A 16,453-nucleotide genomic window follows, 5' to 3' on the forward strand; every position below is an offset into this window, starting at 1 on the left:
AGTCATCTTATATAATAGGATAAGATGATCCTAGCTCAAATTATTAACCATATTTTCTGATCCAGGTAGCATTCTGCTAGGTCTCTGCATTCTCTCTGAAGCTGCCACAGTTCTATAATGAGGTGACCTGAACTAAATACAAAAATCCGAATGCAATCTAAATAAAATTTTATAGAGTATAGTACAGTATTAATACCGTGCAGTTCCTGACTAATGAAAGTCAACACACAATCTGACTCATTAACAACCCTATCAACTTCTACAGCTACCTGAGCAATATATGGACATCGACCCCAATATCCTTTGTTCCTCTACACTAAGAATCTGTCATTAACCATGTATTTTGACTTCAAGTTCAATGTTCCTAAGTGTTTCACTCCACACTTTTCTTCTACAGTATCCACAACTGCAATGACTATTTTGTTACTTGCAAACTTATTAATCCATCCCTCCAGCTCTTCATCCAAATCAATTATAAAAATCACAAAGAGCGGGGTCCCAGAACAGATAACTGGAGAACACGACTGATCACCGAACTCCAAACAGAATATACTCCAACTAATACCACACTCTACTTTTTGAAGGCAAGCCAGTTATGATTTCACACAGCCCAGTCTCCCTGGATTCCATGCCTCATGACTTTCTGAATGAACCCAACACAGGGACCCTTGTTAAACATCTTATTAAATTCCACTCTACTTTCATCAATTTGTTTTGTCACTTCCCTGAAGTCAATCAGACTCATGAGACACAGCCTATCTGTTACAAAACCATGCTAACAATCCCTAATTGATTGTCAATGCTTCTCCAATTACATATAAACTGTGCTTCTAACGATCCTCTCCAAGTTTACCCGTCAATAATGATATTTTCACTGGTCTAGTAATTCCCAGGATTATCTGTATTACCTTTCTTGCTGCTTGCATTCACCCTATCTATACCTTTTATAATTTTGTGAACCTCATCAAATCTCCCCTCCTTCTCATAGGCTTTAGGGAATAAAGTCGTAAAACCTATTCAACCTTATTCTCTAACTCAAGTTCTCAATTCTTGATAACATTCTTGTAAATTTTCTCCATACTCTTTCAATCTTATTGATAACTTTCCTTTAGGTCAAGATAGTCCCAGCTGACATCTTCCCAGCACTTTATGAAAATATCTTCTTTACATCTGTTTTTCATCTTAAATTCATCTTAGGACTGTTAGAGCCTGTCATTTACATTTAGGAGATTGAGTGATTCATCACTTTGCTGTCCCCGAGAAGATTTCAGGAGGCAAGCGTGTACTTGGCCAACTATGATGTGAAGAAACTTAAAGACAAGGAAAACAAACTGATGTTCGACTCCGTTCATCAATTAAACCATCCATTAATCATCAATTAAAGTGCTGAAGAAAACTGAATGTTAAAGGCCAGTGAGAGATCAGCACTAACTGCCTGCCTTTCAATTGCAGTCAGAGGAGTCTGTGAACAGCAAATCACTATATGGCTCACTATGACAGGTGGGCAGGAATGAAGACAAAGAAGAAGAATGCCCTTAACTCCTTGTGGAGTCATTGGGGTGCCGTCATGACAACCTTTTTGTACTGATCTTTTTGGTGATTGCTCATCATGTGGCACTTCAATAGCATTCTCCATTTTGTTTATGAGGTCGAGTTGTTAGCTCGATGCTCAACCCAGCACCCATGGAAAACATGCAAGGGAGCCGGCTAGATTCAAACTCTGGTCCTTTCTCCCCAGAGACAAGCACTGATGCCATTACGCCACCAGCCGCCACCACTCATATGGTGTCCCACTCTTTTGAAGATTTTGGAAGATGTTACCATGTTTATAGATTGTGCTTTTGTGTTTACAGACTCTGGACTTATTCAGATGTATGTTTTTGTGTTTTCCACCCATTCCTTTTCTGTTTTGCTAGACAAGGACGTGGGGAATTGGGGATTGACGGTCAGTTTGCTGCTCTTTTTGAGCAAGGGAGGGTCGATGTTTCTGGACTTTCATGTTCTTTCTTTGTTTCACTGGTATCTGGAGAAGATAAATGTCAAGAGTTGCAATATGGATAATACTTTTATAATAAATAAACTTTTTACTAGAACTATACTCAATACTCCAGATTAAGCCTCATCAATATCTCAGACAATTTGAATATAGCATTACAACTATTGTACTCAATATGTTGATTTGTGAAATTCAATGTGCCTAAAGCTCACTTTAAGATTCAGTACTAAGTACAGTACTCAATACAGTACTAAGGAATTATTGATCTGTATTCCCATATCACTGTTTTCAGCTCCTTAGTGGGACAAACCTAACCTGAATCCCATGGAAGTGTAACAGCATTGTACTTCCAAGACAAGATGATATATAACTTGGAAGGGAGTGTGAATAACAGCAAACCCTTTATCAGATAATGCAAACTAAATCCATTGTTGATCTTTAGTAAAAAGAATTAATGTTCAATGCTCTTCATGGGATATCAATCAAATTCACTCATACTAATTTGTCCAGAATGGTGGCAGGTCATTGAGTTGCACTCATCTAAACTTCTGAACCAATCTTTGCAGGTTCTTGCTAATAATCGGCATCTATAAGAGGAAGGGTAAGGACAAACTCTTTGGAATTCAAAAAGTAAAAATGCACGAACAAGACACTACCAGGTAGCTAAATATGAAACAAATTACTTGAGCGCAAGTGAAAGTCAGATGTGTCATTGTTACTTCCAGGGGATGCAAGGAAAGAAAATGTTGACAGTAAATTGTTTAAAACCTGTGGTAGAGTTGGAAACCTAATAGAAAAACTTGATTATTGAGAAAGAGGTGGAGTGGGGAGGGCATGGATGAAGGTGTGATGAGAAGGGGAACGATTTCTGAGGGGCCACTGACAACATATTTCAAAGCAGATGAGCTGAGAGTGTGGATCAGCACTTGGAGCTAAGATGGGCTGAAGTTAGGAATAAGAAGGGGTCAATAACTCTACTGAGTGTTTTTTTATAGTAAAAGGGACACTGTGGAGCAAACAGGGAGACAGATACTGGAAAGGTGTAATAATAACAGGGTTGTTGAGGTGGGAGATCTTAATTTCCCAAATATCGATTGTCATCTCCCTAGAGTAAGGGGATTACATGGGGTGGAGTTTGTTAGATGTGTTCAGGAAGGTTTCTTGACACAGTATGTAGATAAGCCTACAAGAGGAGAGGCTCTACTTGATCTGGTATTGGGAAATGAACCTGGTCAGGTGTCACATCTCTCAGTGGGAGATCATTTTAGAGATAGCGATCACAATTCTATATCCTTTATCATGGCATTGGAGAGGAAAAGGTCAAACAAGTTAGGGAAATGTTTAACTGGAATAAGGGGAGATATGAGGTTATCAGGCAGGAACTTAGAAGCATAAATTGGAAACAGATGTTCTCAGGGAAATGTGCAGAAGAAATGTGGCACTTGTTCAGGGGATACTTGAGTGGAATTCTGCATTGATACTTCTAATGAGACAGGGAAAGGATGGTAGGGTACAGGAACCATGGCATACAAAGGCTGTTGAAAATCTAGTCAAGAAGAAAAGCTTATGTAAGTTTAAAAAAACTAAGATAGAAATCTAGGAGATTATAAGGCTGGCAGGAAGGAGCTTAAGGATGTAATTAGAAGAGCCAGAAGGGGCCAAGAGAAGGTCTTGGCAGGTAGAATTAAGAAAAACCCAAGTCATTCAATAAATATGTGTAGAGCAAGAGGATGAAGCGTGAGAGAATAGGACCAATCAAGTGCAGAAGTGGAAAAGTACGTATGGAACTGGAGGTGATAGCAGAGGTTACTTAATGATTACTTTGCTTTAGTATTCCCTTTGGAAAAGGATCTTGGTGATTGTAGGGATGACTTGCAGTGGACTGAAAAGCTTGAGAATGTAGATATTAAAGATGTGCTGGAGCTTTTGGAAAAAATCAAGTTGGATAAGTCACCAGGCTACAGTGGGAAGTGAGGGAGAAGACTACTATTCAAGAAAGGGAGTAAAGATAGCCCAGGAAATTATAGACCACAGAGTCTTACTTCAGTGGTTGGTAAGTTGATGGAAAAGATCCTGAGAGGCAGGATTTATGAACAACTGCAGAGGTATAATACGATTAGGGGTAGTCAGGATGGCTTTGTCAAAGGCAAGTCATGCCTTATGAGCCTGACTGAATTTTTTGAGGATGTGACTAAACATGCTGATGAAGGAACAGCAGTAGATGTAGTGTATATGGATTTCAGCAAGGCAATTGGTAAGGTACCCCATGCAAGGGTTATTGAGAAAGTAAGGAGGCACGGGATCCAAGGGTAATCCTGAACTGGCTTGCCCACAGAAGGCAAAGAGTGGTTGTAGACGGGTCATATTCTGCATGGAGGTCGGTCACCAGTGGAGTGCTCAGGGATCTGTTCCAGGACCCTTACTCTTTGTAATTTTTATGAATGACCTAGATGAGGAAGTGGAGGGATGGGTTAGTAAGTTTGCTGATGACACAAAGGCTGGGAGTGTTGTGGATAGTGTGGAGGGCTGTCAGAGGTTACAGCGGGACTTTGATAGGATGTAAAACTCGGCTGAGAAGTGGCAGATGGAGTTCAACCAAGATAAGTGTGCAATGGTTCATTTTGGTAGGTCAAATATGAAGGCAGAATTAATGGTAAGACTCTTGGCAGTGTGGAGGATCAGAGGAATCTTGAGGTCTGAGTCCATAGGACACTCAAAGCTGTTATGCAGTCTAACTCTGTGATTAAGAAGGTGTACAATGCACTAGCTTTCATCAATCATGGAATTGAGTTTAGGAGCCGAGAGGTAATGTTGCCCCTATATAGGACCCTAGTCAGACCCCACTTGGAGTACTGTGCTCAGTTCTGGTCGCCTCACTACAGGAAGGATGTGGAAGCCATAGAAAGGGTGCAGAGGAGATTTACAAGGATGTTGCCTGGATTGGGGAGCATGCCTTATGAGAATAGGTTGAGTGAACTTGGCCTTTTCTCCTCGGAGCGAAGGAGGATGAGAGGTGACCTGATAGAGGTGTATAAGATGATGAGAAGCATTGATTGTGTGGATAGTCAGAGGCTTTTTCCCAGAGCCAAAATAGCTAGCACGAGAGGACACAGTTTTAAGGTGCATGGAAGTAGGTACAGAGCAGAGGTCAGGGGTAAGTTTTTTATGCAGAGAATGGTGAATGTGTGGAATGGGCTGCCAACGACGGTAATGGAGGCAGATACGATAGGATCTGTTAAGAGACTCCTGGACAGGTACATGGAACTTAGAAAAAATGGAGCACTATGGGTAAGCCTGGGTAGTTCTAAGCTAAGGACATGTTCGGCACAATTTTGTGGGCTGAAGGGCCTGTATTGTGCTATAGGTTTTATATGTTTCAATGATGGTGTGGCCTTTACAGACACTTGGATGGTTCAAAGACAAGAATGGTTACTTCAAGTGCCAGGTTTTAGATGTTAAAGAAAGCACAGAAAGGGAGAAAAAAGAGGTGGCGGCGTTGATCAAAGATAGTGCCACAGTTGCAGAAAGGAAGTAAGTCATGGAGGGATGTTCTACAGAGTTTCTGCGGGTGGAAGTAAGGAATAGGAAGGGGTCAATAACTCCACATGGTGATTTTTATAGGCCGCCCAATGGGAACAGCGACATCGAGGAGCACATAGGGAGACAGATTCTGAAAGATGTAATAATAACAGGGTTGTCGTGTGGGAGTTTTTAATTTTCCAAATATTGATGGGCATCTTCCTAGAGCAAGGGGGTTTAGATGGGGGTTGAGTTTGTTAGGTGTGTTCAGGAAGGTTTCCTGACACAATATGTAGATAAGCCTACAAGAGGAGAGATTGTACTTGATCTGGTATTGGAAAATGAATCTGGTCAGGTGTCAAGCCTCACAGTGGGAGAGCATTTTGGAGATAGTGATAACAATTCCATCCCCTTTACCATAGCACTGGAAGGCAATAGCAACAAACAAGTTAGGAAAACATTTAATACAGAGTAAGGGGAAATATGAAGCTATCAGGTAGGAACTTGGAAGCATAAATTGAGAACAGATGTTCTCAGGGAAATGTACAACAGAAATGTGGCAAATGTTCAGGGGATATTTGTGTTGAGTTCTGCATAGTTATGTTCCAATGAGACAGGGAAAGAATGGTAGGGTACAGGAACCCTGCTGTACAAAGGCTGTTGAAAATCTCGTCAAGAAAAAATGTTATGAAAGGTTCAAAAAACTAGGTAATGATAGAGATCGAGAAGATCATGAGGCTAAGAGGAAGGAGCTTAAGAATGAAATTAGGAGAGCCAGAAGGGGCAAAGAGAATGTCCTTGGCAAGCAAGATTAAGGATAATCCCAAAGCATTCTACAAGTATGCTAACAGCAGAAGGATAAGACGTGAGAGAATAAGACCAATTAAATGTGACAGTGAAAAAGTCTGTACAAAACTGAAGGAGATAACAGAGATACTTAATGAATACTTTGCTTCAGTATTCACTAAGGAAAAAGACCTTGATGATTGTAGGGATGACACAGCTTGAAAACCTTGAACATATAAATATTAAGGAAGAGGATGTGCTGGAGCTTTTGGAAAGCATCAAGTTTGACAAGTCACCGGGACCGGATGAGATTGCTGAGTCTCTGGCGATGATCTTTGCATCATCAATGGGGACGGGAGAGGTTCTGGAGGATTGGAGGGTTGCGGATGCTGTTCCTTTATTCAAAAAAGTGAGTAGAGATAGCGCAGGAAATTATAGACCGGTGAGTCTTACCTCAATGGTTGGTAAGATCAGTGGTCCCCAACCACTGGGCCGTGAGGAAATGACATTATGTCAATAAGAAATGATATGAGTCAGCTGCACCTTTCCTCATTCCCTGTCATGCCCACTGTTGAAAGTGAATGCACTCTAAGTCGTCAGTCGCCTAAATGCAGTGATACCCTCATGCCAGGGATCACTGGTTAGCCTCGGGTAACCAGCCACCTTGCGCGGCCAGCGAGACATGCTGTTGCTGCTGGCCTGGAGCGCAGACAGATGGGCGTCACCTCTAAACCTGTTTACCACACTGAATGTTCGCAGGGAACCCAGTGCTAAAATATTCGCAGACAACCTAATTTGGGCTCAGGGTTTCATAAGTAGCAGAGCAGCTACCTCGCTGCGATCTACTGAAAGTCATAAAGTCATCCCTCCAGTCAAACTTTTGTCTGTTGATAAATCCTACCTACCTACAAAGGGCGTGGGTGCACGCCCTGTTGCACTCCTCGCTTGGACAGTCGCTGTCTCTGGACTGCGACCGCCGCGGCCCTGGTAAGAGGATCTCTGGCCCCTACCTTGTCCTCTCACTGGTGTGTGGCAATGATTTTATATGTTCATACCAGGAAAATATCTGCTGTGTGTTTAATATCCAAACATTACTTAAAACGTTATGATGCTATTTACTTATGAGTTATAACTGATTTATCACTATGTTCATGCGAGAAATTACCTGCTATGTCTTTAATATTAAGTTAGTTAGATAAACCCTTTTAGAAATGAAATTGAATGTATTAGCCACTTATAAGAGACTTATAGTTGACTTATCACCTATATTCCGGTCATGATTAAAACCCCCCCACTCCCACTAACCAGTCCACAACATTGTCAATATTAAACTGGTCCGCAGTGCATAAAACCTTGGTGACCCCTCGGTAAGTTGGTGGAGAAGATTCTGAGAGGCAGGATTTATGAACAATTGGAGAAGCATAATATGATTAGGAATAGTCAGCATGGCTTTGTCAAAGGCAGGTTGTGCCTTACAAGCCTGATTGAATTGTTTGAGGATGTGACTAAACACATTGATGAAGGAAGAGCAGTAGAGGTAGTGTATATGGATTTCAGTAAGGCATTTGATAAGGTACCCCATGCAAGACTTATTGAGAAAGTAAGGAGGCACGGACACACTTCTGGATCCAGAACTGGCTTGCCCACAGAAGGCAAAGAGTGGTTGTAGACAGGTCATATTCTGCATGGAGGTCGGTGACCAGTGGTGTGCCTCAGGGATCTGTTCTGGGGGCCCTACTCTTCATGATTTTTATAAATGACCTGGATGAGGAAGCAGAGGGATGGTTTAGTAAGTTTGCTGATGACATGAAGGTTGGGTGTGTTGTGAATAGTGTGAAGGGCTGTGTGGATACCGTCAGAGGTTACAGCAGGACATTGATAGGATACAAAACTGGGCTAAGTGGCAGATGGAGTTCAACCCAGGTAAATGTCAGGTTGTTCACTTTGGTAGGTCATATATGATGGCAGAATATAAATCTTGGCAGTGTGGAGGATCAGAGAGATCTTATGGTCTGAGTCCACAGGACGCTCAAAGCCGCTGTTCAGATTGACTCTGTAGCTAAGACTGCATACGGTGTATTGGCCTTCATCAACCGTGGGATTGAGTTTAAAAGCCGAGAGATAATGTATACAGGTCTCTGGACAGACCCCACTTGGGAGTACTGTGCTCAATTCAGGAAAGATGTGGAAACTATAGAAAGGATGCAGAGAAGATTTACATGGATGTTGCCTGGACTGGGGAGCATGCCTTATTTAAATAGTGTGAGTGAACTTGGCCTTTTCTTCTAGAGCAATGGAGGATGAGAGGTGACCTGATAGAGGTGTACAAGATAATGAGAGCCATTGATCATGTGGATAGTCAGAAGCTTTTTCCCAGGGCTGAAATGGTTAACATGAGAGGACACAGGTTTAAGGTGCTGGGGAGTAAGTACAGAAGAGATGTCAGGGTTAAGTTTTTTACTCAGAGAGTGGTGACTGCATGCAATGGGCCGCTGGCAACAGTGTTGAAGGCAGATATGATAGATAGGGTCTTTTAAGAGAATCCCGTTTAGGTATGTGGAGCTTAGAAAAACAGAGGGCTATGGGTAACCCTAGATAACTTTTTAAGTAATTAATGTTCGCCACAGTATTATGGGCCAAAAGGGCTGTATTGTGCTGTAGGTTTTCTATGTTTCTATGAAACAAGACAGAAAGATAAAAAGAGCTGATCTCAACGTAGACAATTATAAAACTTAAAAGAATACAAATGGATCTCAGGAACTGAATAATTTCAAAATACTGCTGAAATATTCTGACCAGGAGAATCGGGACAAGGGAATATTCATTCACTCAGCAAGAGAAAAAAAACACAAGTTGTGATGATTAATCTTTGATGCTTGCTGATAGTTGCTTGGAGACAGAAATGATTTCAGCATGATTGCATCTTAATGATTTAAAACTACAATATACTCTTGCACTGATGAGCATCACTAAAGCCCAGATAAATTGTTCTTTTCTTCTTACCCGTATAAAGAAAGCCTTGACCATGCTATTGGCTTTTTTGTTTTCAGGCTGCCCTCCATCACAGTTCATTGCTGTTTGGATGATCTTCACAATGTCATCACTGAACTGTAGCTGAATATAACAATTGCAAATAATCAGGAATTACAGTATTTGCCAACAACTAGTATATGTTAATTATACAGGAATTTGAGTCGTGATGATACCATATAATGCAAAACATGGGGCATGTCTTAAAACTCCCCTCATGGACTACTAATTACTTGAAATATATTTCAAATTTCTAGAGAGGCAAATTAATGAGAATCTTACCACTGAATGGTATCTTTCCTGATCCATTTTCTTTTTTACACCTTCCAGATCAAGAGGTTGTTCATCTTGCTGGTTTACTTCTGTAAGAACTGGAGGATCAGGGCCTTCTGGTGAGCTTCTAGCAAGGATCACTTCTTCAGTCTCTGGATTTAACTCAGGTGGTTTAGCTGCCTGATAAAATGACACAAAATGGAACTTAGGTGTAATATGCATGCTGGCCTCTTCAATTTCTACTCAAAGAAAACTTCATAACACATGAGCAGTACAGCTATAGGAAGGACATCATTTATCTACAAGGGTACAGATGTTTTACAAGAATTTATCAGCACAAGAAGGCTTGAATTATAAGAAAAGACAGATTGGCCTAGAGAACAGGAGATTACACAGATGTTTTTAAAATCACGAGGGATGTAGATAAGGTGGATTGTCATAGTCTTTTTCTCATGGTGAGAGTCTTAAGCTAGAGGACAAAGGTTTAAAATGAGAGAAAATATATTTAAGAGACCTGAGGGGTCTTTTATTTTTATTGAAGATGGTGAGTGTATAGAATAAACTGCCCAAGGAAGCTGAAGGGGTGGGTACAATTACAATGTTTCAAAATCATCTGGACAGATACATGAGTAGGTGAGGTTTGGATCAGGGGTTCACAATCTTTTTTATCCCAGGGTCTAATTCCATTAAGCAAAGAATCCACGGATTTAATAAATTGTTCTCTAAAGTACATTCTGTTATTGAGTTAAATATAGCAGCTAAGCTACAAACAAGGTCTCTCAAGTATGAACGTAGTAACAACTTAAGAATATTTGCTAAGGCAGTAAAAATATGCTCAGTCATACCACTGCTCCCCCCTCTACCAAACAGTTTTCTTCAAATTATTCCACTGAATTACTTACATCACTTCTATCAAACTTTAGATTTCATTTAATTAAGATAACAACAATAATGCAACCTACAGCACGAGATCAATTCCTAAGAATATCTTGAGGGTAGAAACACTTGCTCCTAAAGGTGACAGTGGTATCATTTGCGCTAAGTGGTCAGAAAAATAAACCTAGAAAGACAGAGACCAATGTTTTATTCTTATCATCTTTGATGTTGTGTAAAAGTAATGTTCACTTCTGAATTGAAGTAAAAAAGATTCTCAGCTGGGATTTTAAACAGAAGTACTCTGTTACTTTTGCAGTAAGTACCATGCACAGCAAGTGTACAAATATATTGCTCCCCGTCAATTATTATCCCTTAGGGTAAACAAGGCACATGAGAACTCTACAGAGGAGTGGGAGCCTAACTGAGAGAAATAAAAACACAAAATGTATGTAGCATTCATGTAATCAAGCCATAACTTTGAGATTAAAATTGAGGAGTGATCAAGGCGAAGTAAAGTTCCCCTTAGTGATGAAAAATGATGAAACAATGTACAGTGAAAGGTCAAACACCTGGTGTAGTGACAACAACTTGATGGTTAATGTCACCAAAACCAAGGAGATGATCGTCGATTTCAGACGGTCTCAGCCTGAGCACACACCCCTCAGCATCAGCGGCTCCACAGTGGAGAGAGTGGAAAACATCAAGTTGCTTGGGGTGCAGATCTCGGACAATCTCACCTGGTCCAGGAACACCATGGGGATTGTGAAATGGGCCCAGCAGAGATTGCACTTTCTGAGGAAGCTTAAACAAGCATCACTCCCCACTAACATCTTAACTACATTCTACAGAGGCGTGGTTGAGAGTGTGCTGACCTTTTGCATCACAACCTGGTACTCCAGCTGCAGTGCTGCCGACAAAAAAGCCTTGCAAAAGGTGATGAGGGGAGCAGAGAAGGTTATTGGGGTCTCCCTACCTTCTGTCCAAGACCTCTTTCCAAGTCGATGCCTCCAGAAGACACGGTACATCATTACACCCTCACACCCTCTCCATAAACTGTTTGTTCTGCCATCAGGCAAACATTACAGGAGCATCAAAACTAAAACCACAAGGCTACTAAACAGCTTCCTCCCACAGGCAGTCAGACTGCTAAATAGCTGCTCTACCTGACTCAGATTTGGACACTTTTAACTTACACTGGACACAAAACTTGAGTTTAACCAGCATGTGGCTGTTGTGTTTTACTATTTATTATGTTTATTATTTAGTGTTGCATTTGTTATGTTATGACTACACTTACCCCTGGGAAACACTGTCTCATTCTGCCCTGCAGACCTGATGCACAGTTAGAATGACAATAAAGTTATTGAATCTGAATTGAATCTTGAATCTTAGGTCAAAGAATTTTGATAAAATACATTAACATTTCACTTCATGTATTTCCATTTCTCTTTATGACAAAGAAGACCATTTTGATCTATCACGTCTATGCTAGCCTTTGCAGTTCCCCAATAAAATTCCTTGCTACCTATCTTTCCCTTTACTTCTATTAACTCCCTCCATATTCTACCACTCACTTAATGGCAATTTAGGCATAATCAATCTACTAGCCCACATCTTTAAGATGGGAGTGGGGGAGCCAAAAACCAGGAGAAAATACAAGTTGCACACAACACCAGATATGAGGACTGAGTTAGGGCTGCTAAGCTACAAGGCATATATATTGATAAAGTATATACAGGGTTAACACAGTCAGTTAAACAAGAGCAGCCTGCTTTTCTAAAAGAAACTGCTGATAATCAACAGATGTGCTAAGGCATGCTGAGTCGTATTTCTTGGAGTTATATAGTGTTTCAAGTTCTTTGTTTCTTTGTGCAGTCATGCGAGAGATAGGACCATTCCATCCTCTTTTGTGTATGAGGCCTTGAAACCTATTCTGTAATTTGACTCTCTGTACTAGCAAGCAATAGATAAGTCTGACTCCAGTTTGGAATGTGTGGGGGTATCTGAGTAACTGTATCTCTTCTATAAGGGGAATTGTGAGTTAGTCAGTAGATCGGGCAGGAACAGTCACAGACAGACTGTTCCTGTTTGAGTGACTAACTGAGTAAGCCCCAGGTACTTTGAATAAAGAGCTTGTACTCATACGCTCTCTGAGTGACTTCATCCGGATTCGACTTCCACATTTGATGCTTGCATGCAGGGCACCAACATAGGGCCTGTGACACGGAGGCAACAGACCGAACATACTATCTATGGGGACCGATTGGGCCCACAAAAACAAATTGTATTTCTCACTCTCTACAATACCAGTGAGAGTCTCTGCCCCTCGCCTGGACCTCAACACAGGACCTTGATAGGACCCGGATCAAATCCGCCAAGAGACTTGTATAAGGTAGAACAATTATTTGAAAAATGAACAGCTGACACTCTGTGTCTGATAAAGAAGAAAGGATGAAATTGGATTCGCAAAGTTGGTTAAAATTTGAAGTCATCTAAGTTATCTAAGAATAGTTGCATTGTTTGCAGTGTAACCAAAACTATGTAATCAGCCTTGTGTTTACTATGTATCTAATGAAATCTCTGTATTGTCTCTGTACTATTGAACGCATCAGTGCCTTAACAAAGCAGCTAACAGTGAAAGTAAGCTCAGTTCCTTGATAATGTAGCTAACAGTGAAAGTAAGAACGTAGAGATAACGGTGATAGATTGGATCGTGTAGTGGTGTGATGGGAACCAGTCATGGCCGAGAAGGGGAACACGTGTTACAGGGAGTAGACTAGAGCAAGTATGGGCTATGGAGTGGTGTGATGGTAAAGGGACCAGTCATGGCAGAGAAGGGGAACACGTGTTCCAGGGAGTAGACTAGAGCAAGTATGGGCTATGGAGTGGTGTGATGGTATGGGGACCAGTCATGGCCGGGAAGGGGAACACGTGTTCCAGGGAGTAGACTAGAGCAAGTATGAGCTATGGAGTGGTGTGATGGTATGGGGAACAGTCATGGCCGAGAAGGGGAGCACATGTTCCAGGGAGTAGACTAGAGCATATGGGCTATGGAGTGGTGTGAAGGTATGGGGACCAGTCAAGGCCGAGAAGGGGAACACGTGTTCCAGGGAGTAGACTAGAGCAAGTATGGGCTATGGAGTGGTGTGATGGTATGGGGACCAGTCAAGGCCAGGAAGGGGAACACATGTTCCAGGGAGAAGACTAGAGCAAGTATGGGCTATGGAGTGGTGTGATGGTACGGGGACCAGTCATGGCTGAGAAGGGGAGCACGTGTTCCAGGGAGTAGACTACAGCAAGTATGGGCTACAAGTATGAGCAGAAATATTGGTGGCAAATTGAGAAGCTAATGTGCTGGTGATAAGCGTTGCAAGCAGATAGGGTATGCTAATGTAACTGAGATAGGAGACGCGGTACGCTAATATAACTGAGATAGGAGACGGGGTACGCTAATGTAACTAAGATAGGAGACGGGGTATGCTAATGTAACTGAGATAGGAGACGGGGTATGCTAATGAGACTGAGATAGGAGACGGGGTATGCTAATGAGACTGAGATAGGAGACGGGGTATGCTAATGAGACTGTGATAGGAGACAGGGTATGCTAATGTAACTGAGATAGGAGACGGGGTATGCTAATGTGACTGAGATAGGAGACGGGGTATGCTAATGTCATTGAGATAGGAGACGGGATATGTTAATGTAACTGAGATAGGAGAAGGGGTATGCTAATGTAACTGAGATAGGAAATGGGGTATGTTAATGAGACTGAGATAGGAGACGGGGTATGCTAATGAGACTAAGATAAGAAATTACTATAAAGAATACTGTGAACTAGGGCTTGGCAGACAATTAGTGACACGTTCATTAATTGTCTCAGCTTTTGTTCACAAATAAAGGCTTAAGCTTCTGGAAGAATCTTCTGTGTCTCCTGGTTATTTCAAGAAACCAGGACATGACAGGGAGGCGACAGACCAAACATATTATCTACAGGGACTGATTGGGCTCACAAAGACAAATTGTGTTTCTCACTTCCTACAGCCTGAGTCTCTGCCCCTCTCCTGGAGCTCAACACAGGATCTTGACAGGATCCGAATCAAATCTGCCAAGAGACTTGTATAAGGTAGAACAATTATTTGAAAAACGGACAGCTGACACTCTGTGTCTGATAAAGAAGAAAGGATTAAATTGGATTCACAAAATTGGTTAAAATTTGAAGTCATCTAAGAGTTAAAGTTGGGTAACCAAATCAGGGAAATTAAACAGAAGATATTGTGTGCAGGTATTGGGTAAAAATTAAAGTCAGATAAAAATCAACAGCAGAATTCAACAGCAGACACCGTGCCTGGTAAAAAGACAAAAACATGGGACAAGACCTATTGTGTGATAAGGTACAGGAACTTCACTAGGCAAGAAGTATGAGTTGTTTCATGATAAAGAGAGATTTACGTTTTTTACGTGCTATTTTACGTAAGAAATTGGGGGCCATGGGAAGGGACTTCCGATGCGACAAGCTGAGAACAAGCCATAAAAATGGTGTGGAAAAAGATCAGTTGTAATAGATGCAAACCCTTGATCAAGGAATAAAACCCAGGGAACAAATTGGGAATGAAATATGGGATCCCGGGATCATGTCCGGCTTATCGAACCTGTTTACTGAGAGTGATCACAATGAGGACTGGCGAGTGACAAGAGCCTCATCTCCGTATCAGAAGCCACTACTAGTCCTGGAACACAAAAATTCTCCAGGGTTCTCCAACACCTTTGAAGGGAGGGTGCAACAAAGGATGAGGGGGGAGGACAGCTCCCCTCTATCTAACCATCCCGTGAGGTGAAACTCAAGAACAGATAAACTCAGTCCCTGAGAAAAGTCCCCCACCACAACCTGAGACAGTTACCTACCCAAATAATGCCAAGGTGGGGGAGCAACATCAGCCGGCGGTTATCCCTGTCTATGCTCCATGGACGTCACAGGAAATGATCATGATAATGTATCAGGTCCATAACAGAAAAGAGAAACAGGTGCTCTTCACACAATCTATGCAGAACACAGTTCAGATGTATAACACTACACCCCCCGGATCGTTTCAGACGATATTATCTATGGATGAGGGATGGAAATGGAAGGCAGAACTGGGATACCAGCCTTACCAAGGACTCGGGGGGGACCAACCAGATGATCCAGGGCTCGGAAAAAGCACTGCAGCAGCCTATTAACCCCACTAAAGTACTAGAACGTAAACCGAAAGCCGGGGAATCAGGGTCGGATTACTGGGAGCATTCTCTATCTTGCTACGAGACTTATGCAGGAGACCAGATCTTCAATAATGGGAATACTTCCCCCCAGTTTATACGCTTCTGCTCCAATGTCCCCCTTTCAAGTTAGCCACGATGATTAAAACCAACAATATGGACTGGCCAGATAATGACCGTAATCGAATGCAATGGGCCGTAGTCTGGACCCACCTGAAAGGGGGTTGCAGTTAAGCATGAATTTGTCCAACAGGGTGAGGGACACCGACGGGGTTCAGATAATGGTCAGTATTGTAACCATATGTCTGAACTGGGAAACCGGGATTGGGATCAATTCCCTGATTGGCCTTACCCCACCTATGATGATCGATATGCCCCAGGGCCCAGCCAGGTGATGTCAATAAGGGGACGACCCCAATGACCTTATCTCCCTGAGTGAAGAAATGGGCCACCCCAGGGAGTGCCCGTGACTGGGGGAGCTCAGCCTGGACTGTGTTTTAACTGTGGCCGACCAGGGCACTGAAAGGCAAGGTGCCCTTGGGGACAGCAGAGACATCCAGTTTCAAACCGGTCACTCCATTCTCCATGAACAATCCTTTTGCTAACTGACTCTTGAAAATCTTGCCCGTCGTAAGTAGCGACCCACAAGAGAAACCCAGCATAATCTTCCATTAACCTCTCGGAGTTTGAACGAACATTCTAACAGACACGATCCCTATG

The 16,453-nt window shown here is 42.1% G+C and overlaps 1 protein-coding gene across 8 annotated transcripts in view; it reads right to left on the reverse strand.

Annotated features, from left to right (window-relative positions):
* LOC132386023 (histone-lysine N-methyltransferase 2A-like) overlaps positions 1 to 16,453 on the reverse strand; it is a 316,855-nt gene that overhangs the window by 96,020 nt on the left and 204,382 nt on the right. For all 8 annotated transcript variants that reach the window (XM_059958301.1, XM_059958298.1, XM_059958300.1 and 5 more), the window contains exons 16-17: positions 9,614 to 9,784; positions 9,305 to 9,415 (exon numbers count right to left, since the gene is read on the reverse strand). In XM_059958301.1, coding sequence (XP_059814284.1) covers positions 9,305 to 9,415; positions 9,614 to 9,784 — 282 coding nt within the window. The remainder of the gene's footprint in view (positions 1 to 9,304; positions 9,416 to 9,613; positions 9,785 to 16,453) is intronic.

Source organism: Hypanus sabinus, assembly GCF_030144855.1.
Source record: "Hypanus sabinus isolate sHypSab1 chromosome Y unlocalized genomic scaffold, sHypSab1.hap1 SUPER_Y_unloc_2, whole genome shotgun sequence".
Taxonomy (NCBI): Eukaryota; Metazoa; Chordata; class Chondrichthyes; order Myliobatiformes; family Dasyatidae; genus Hypanus; species Hypanus sabinus.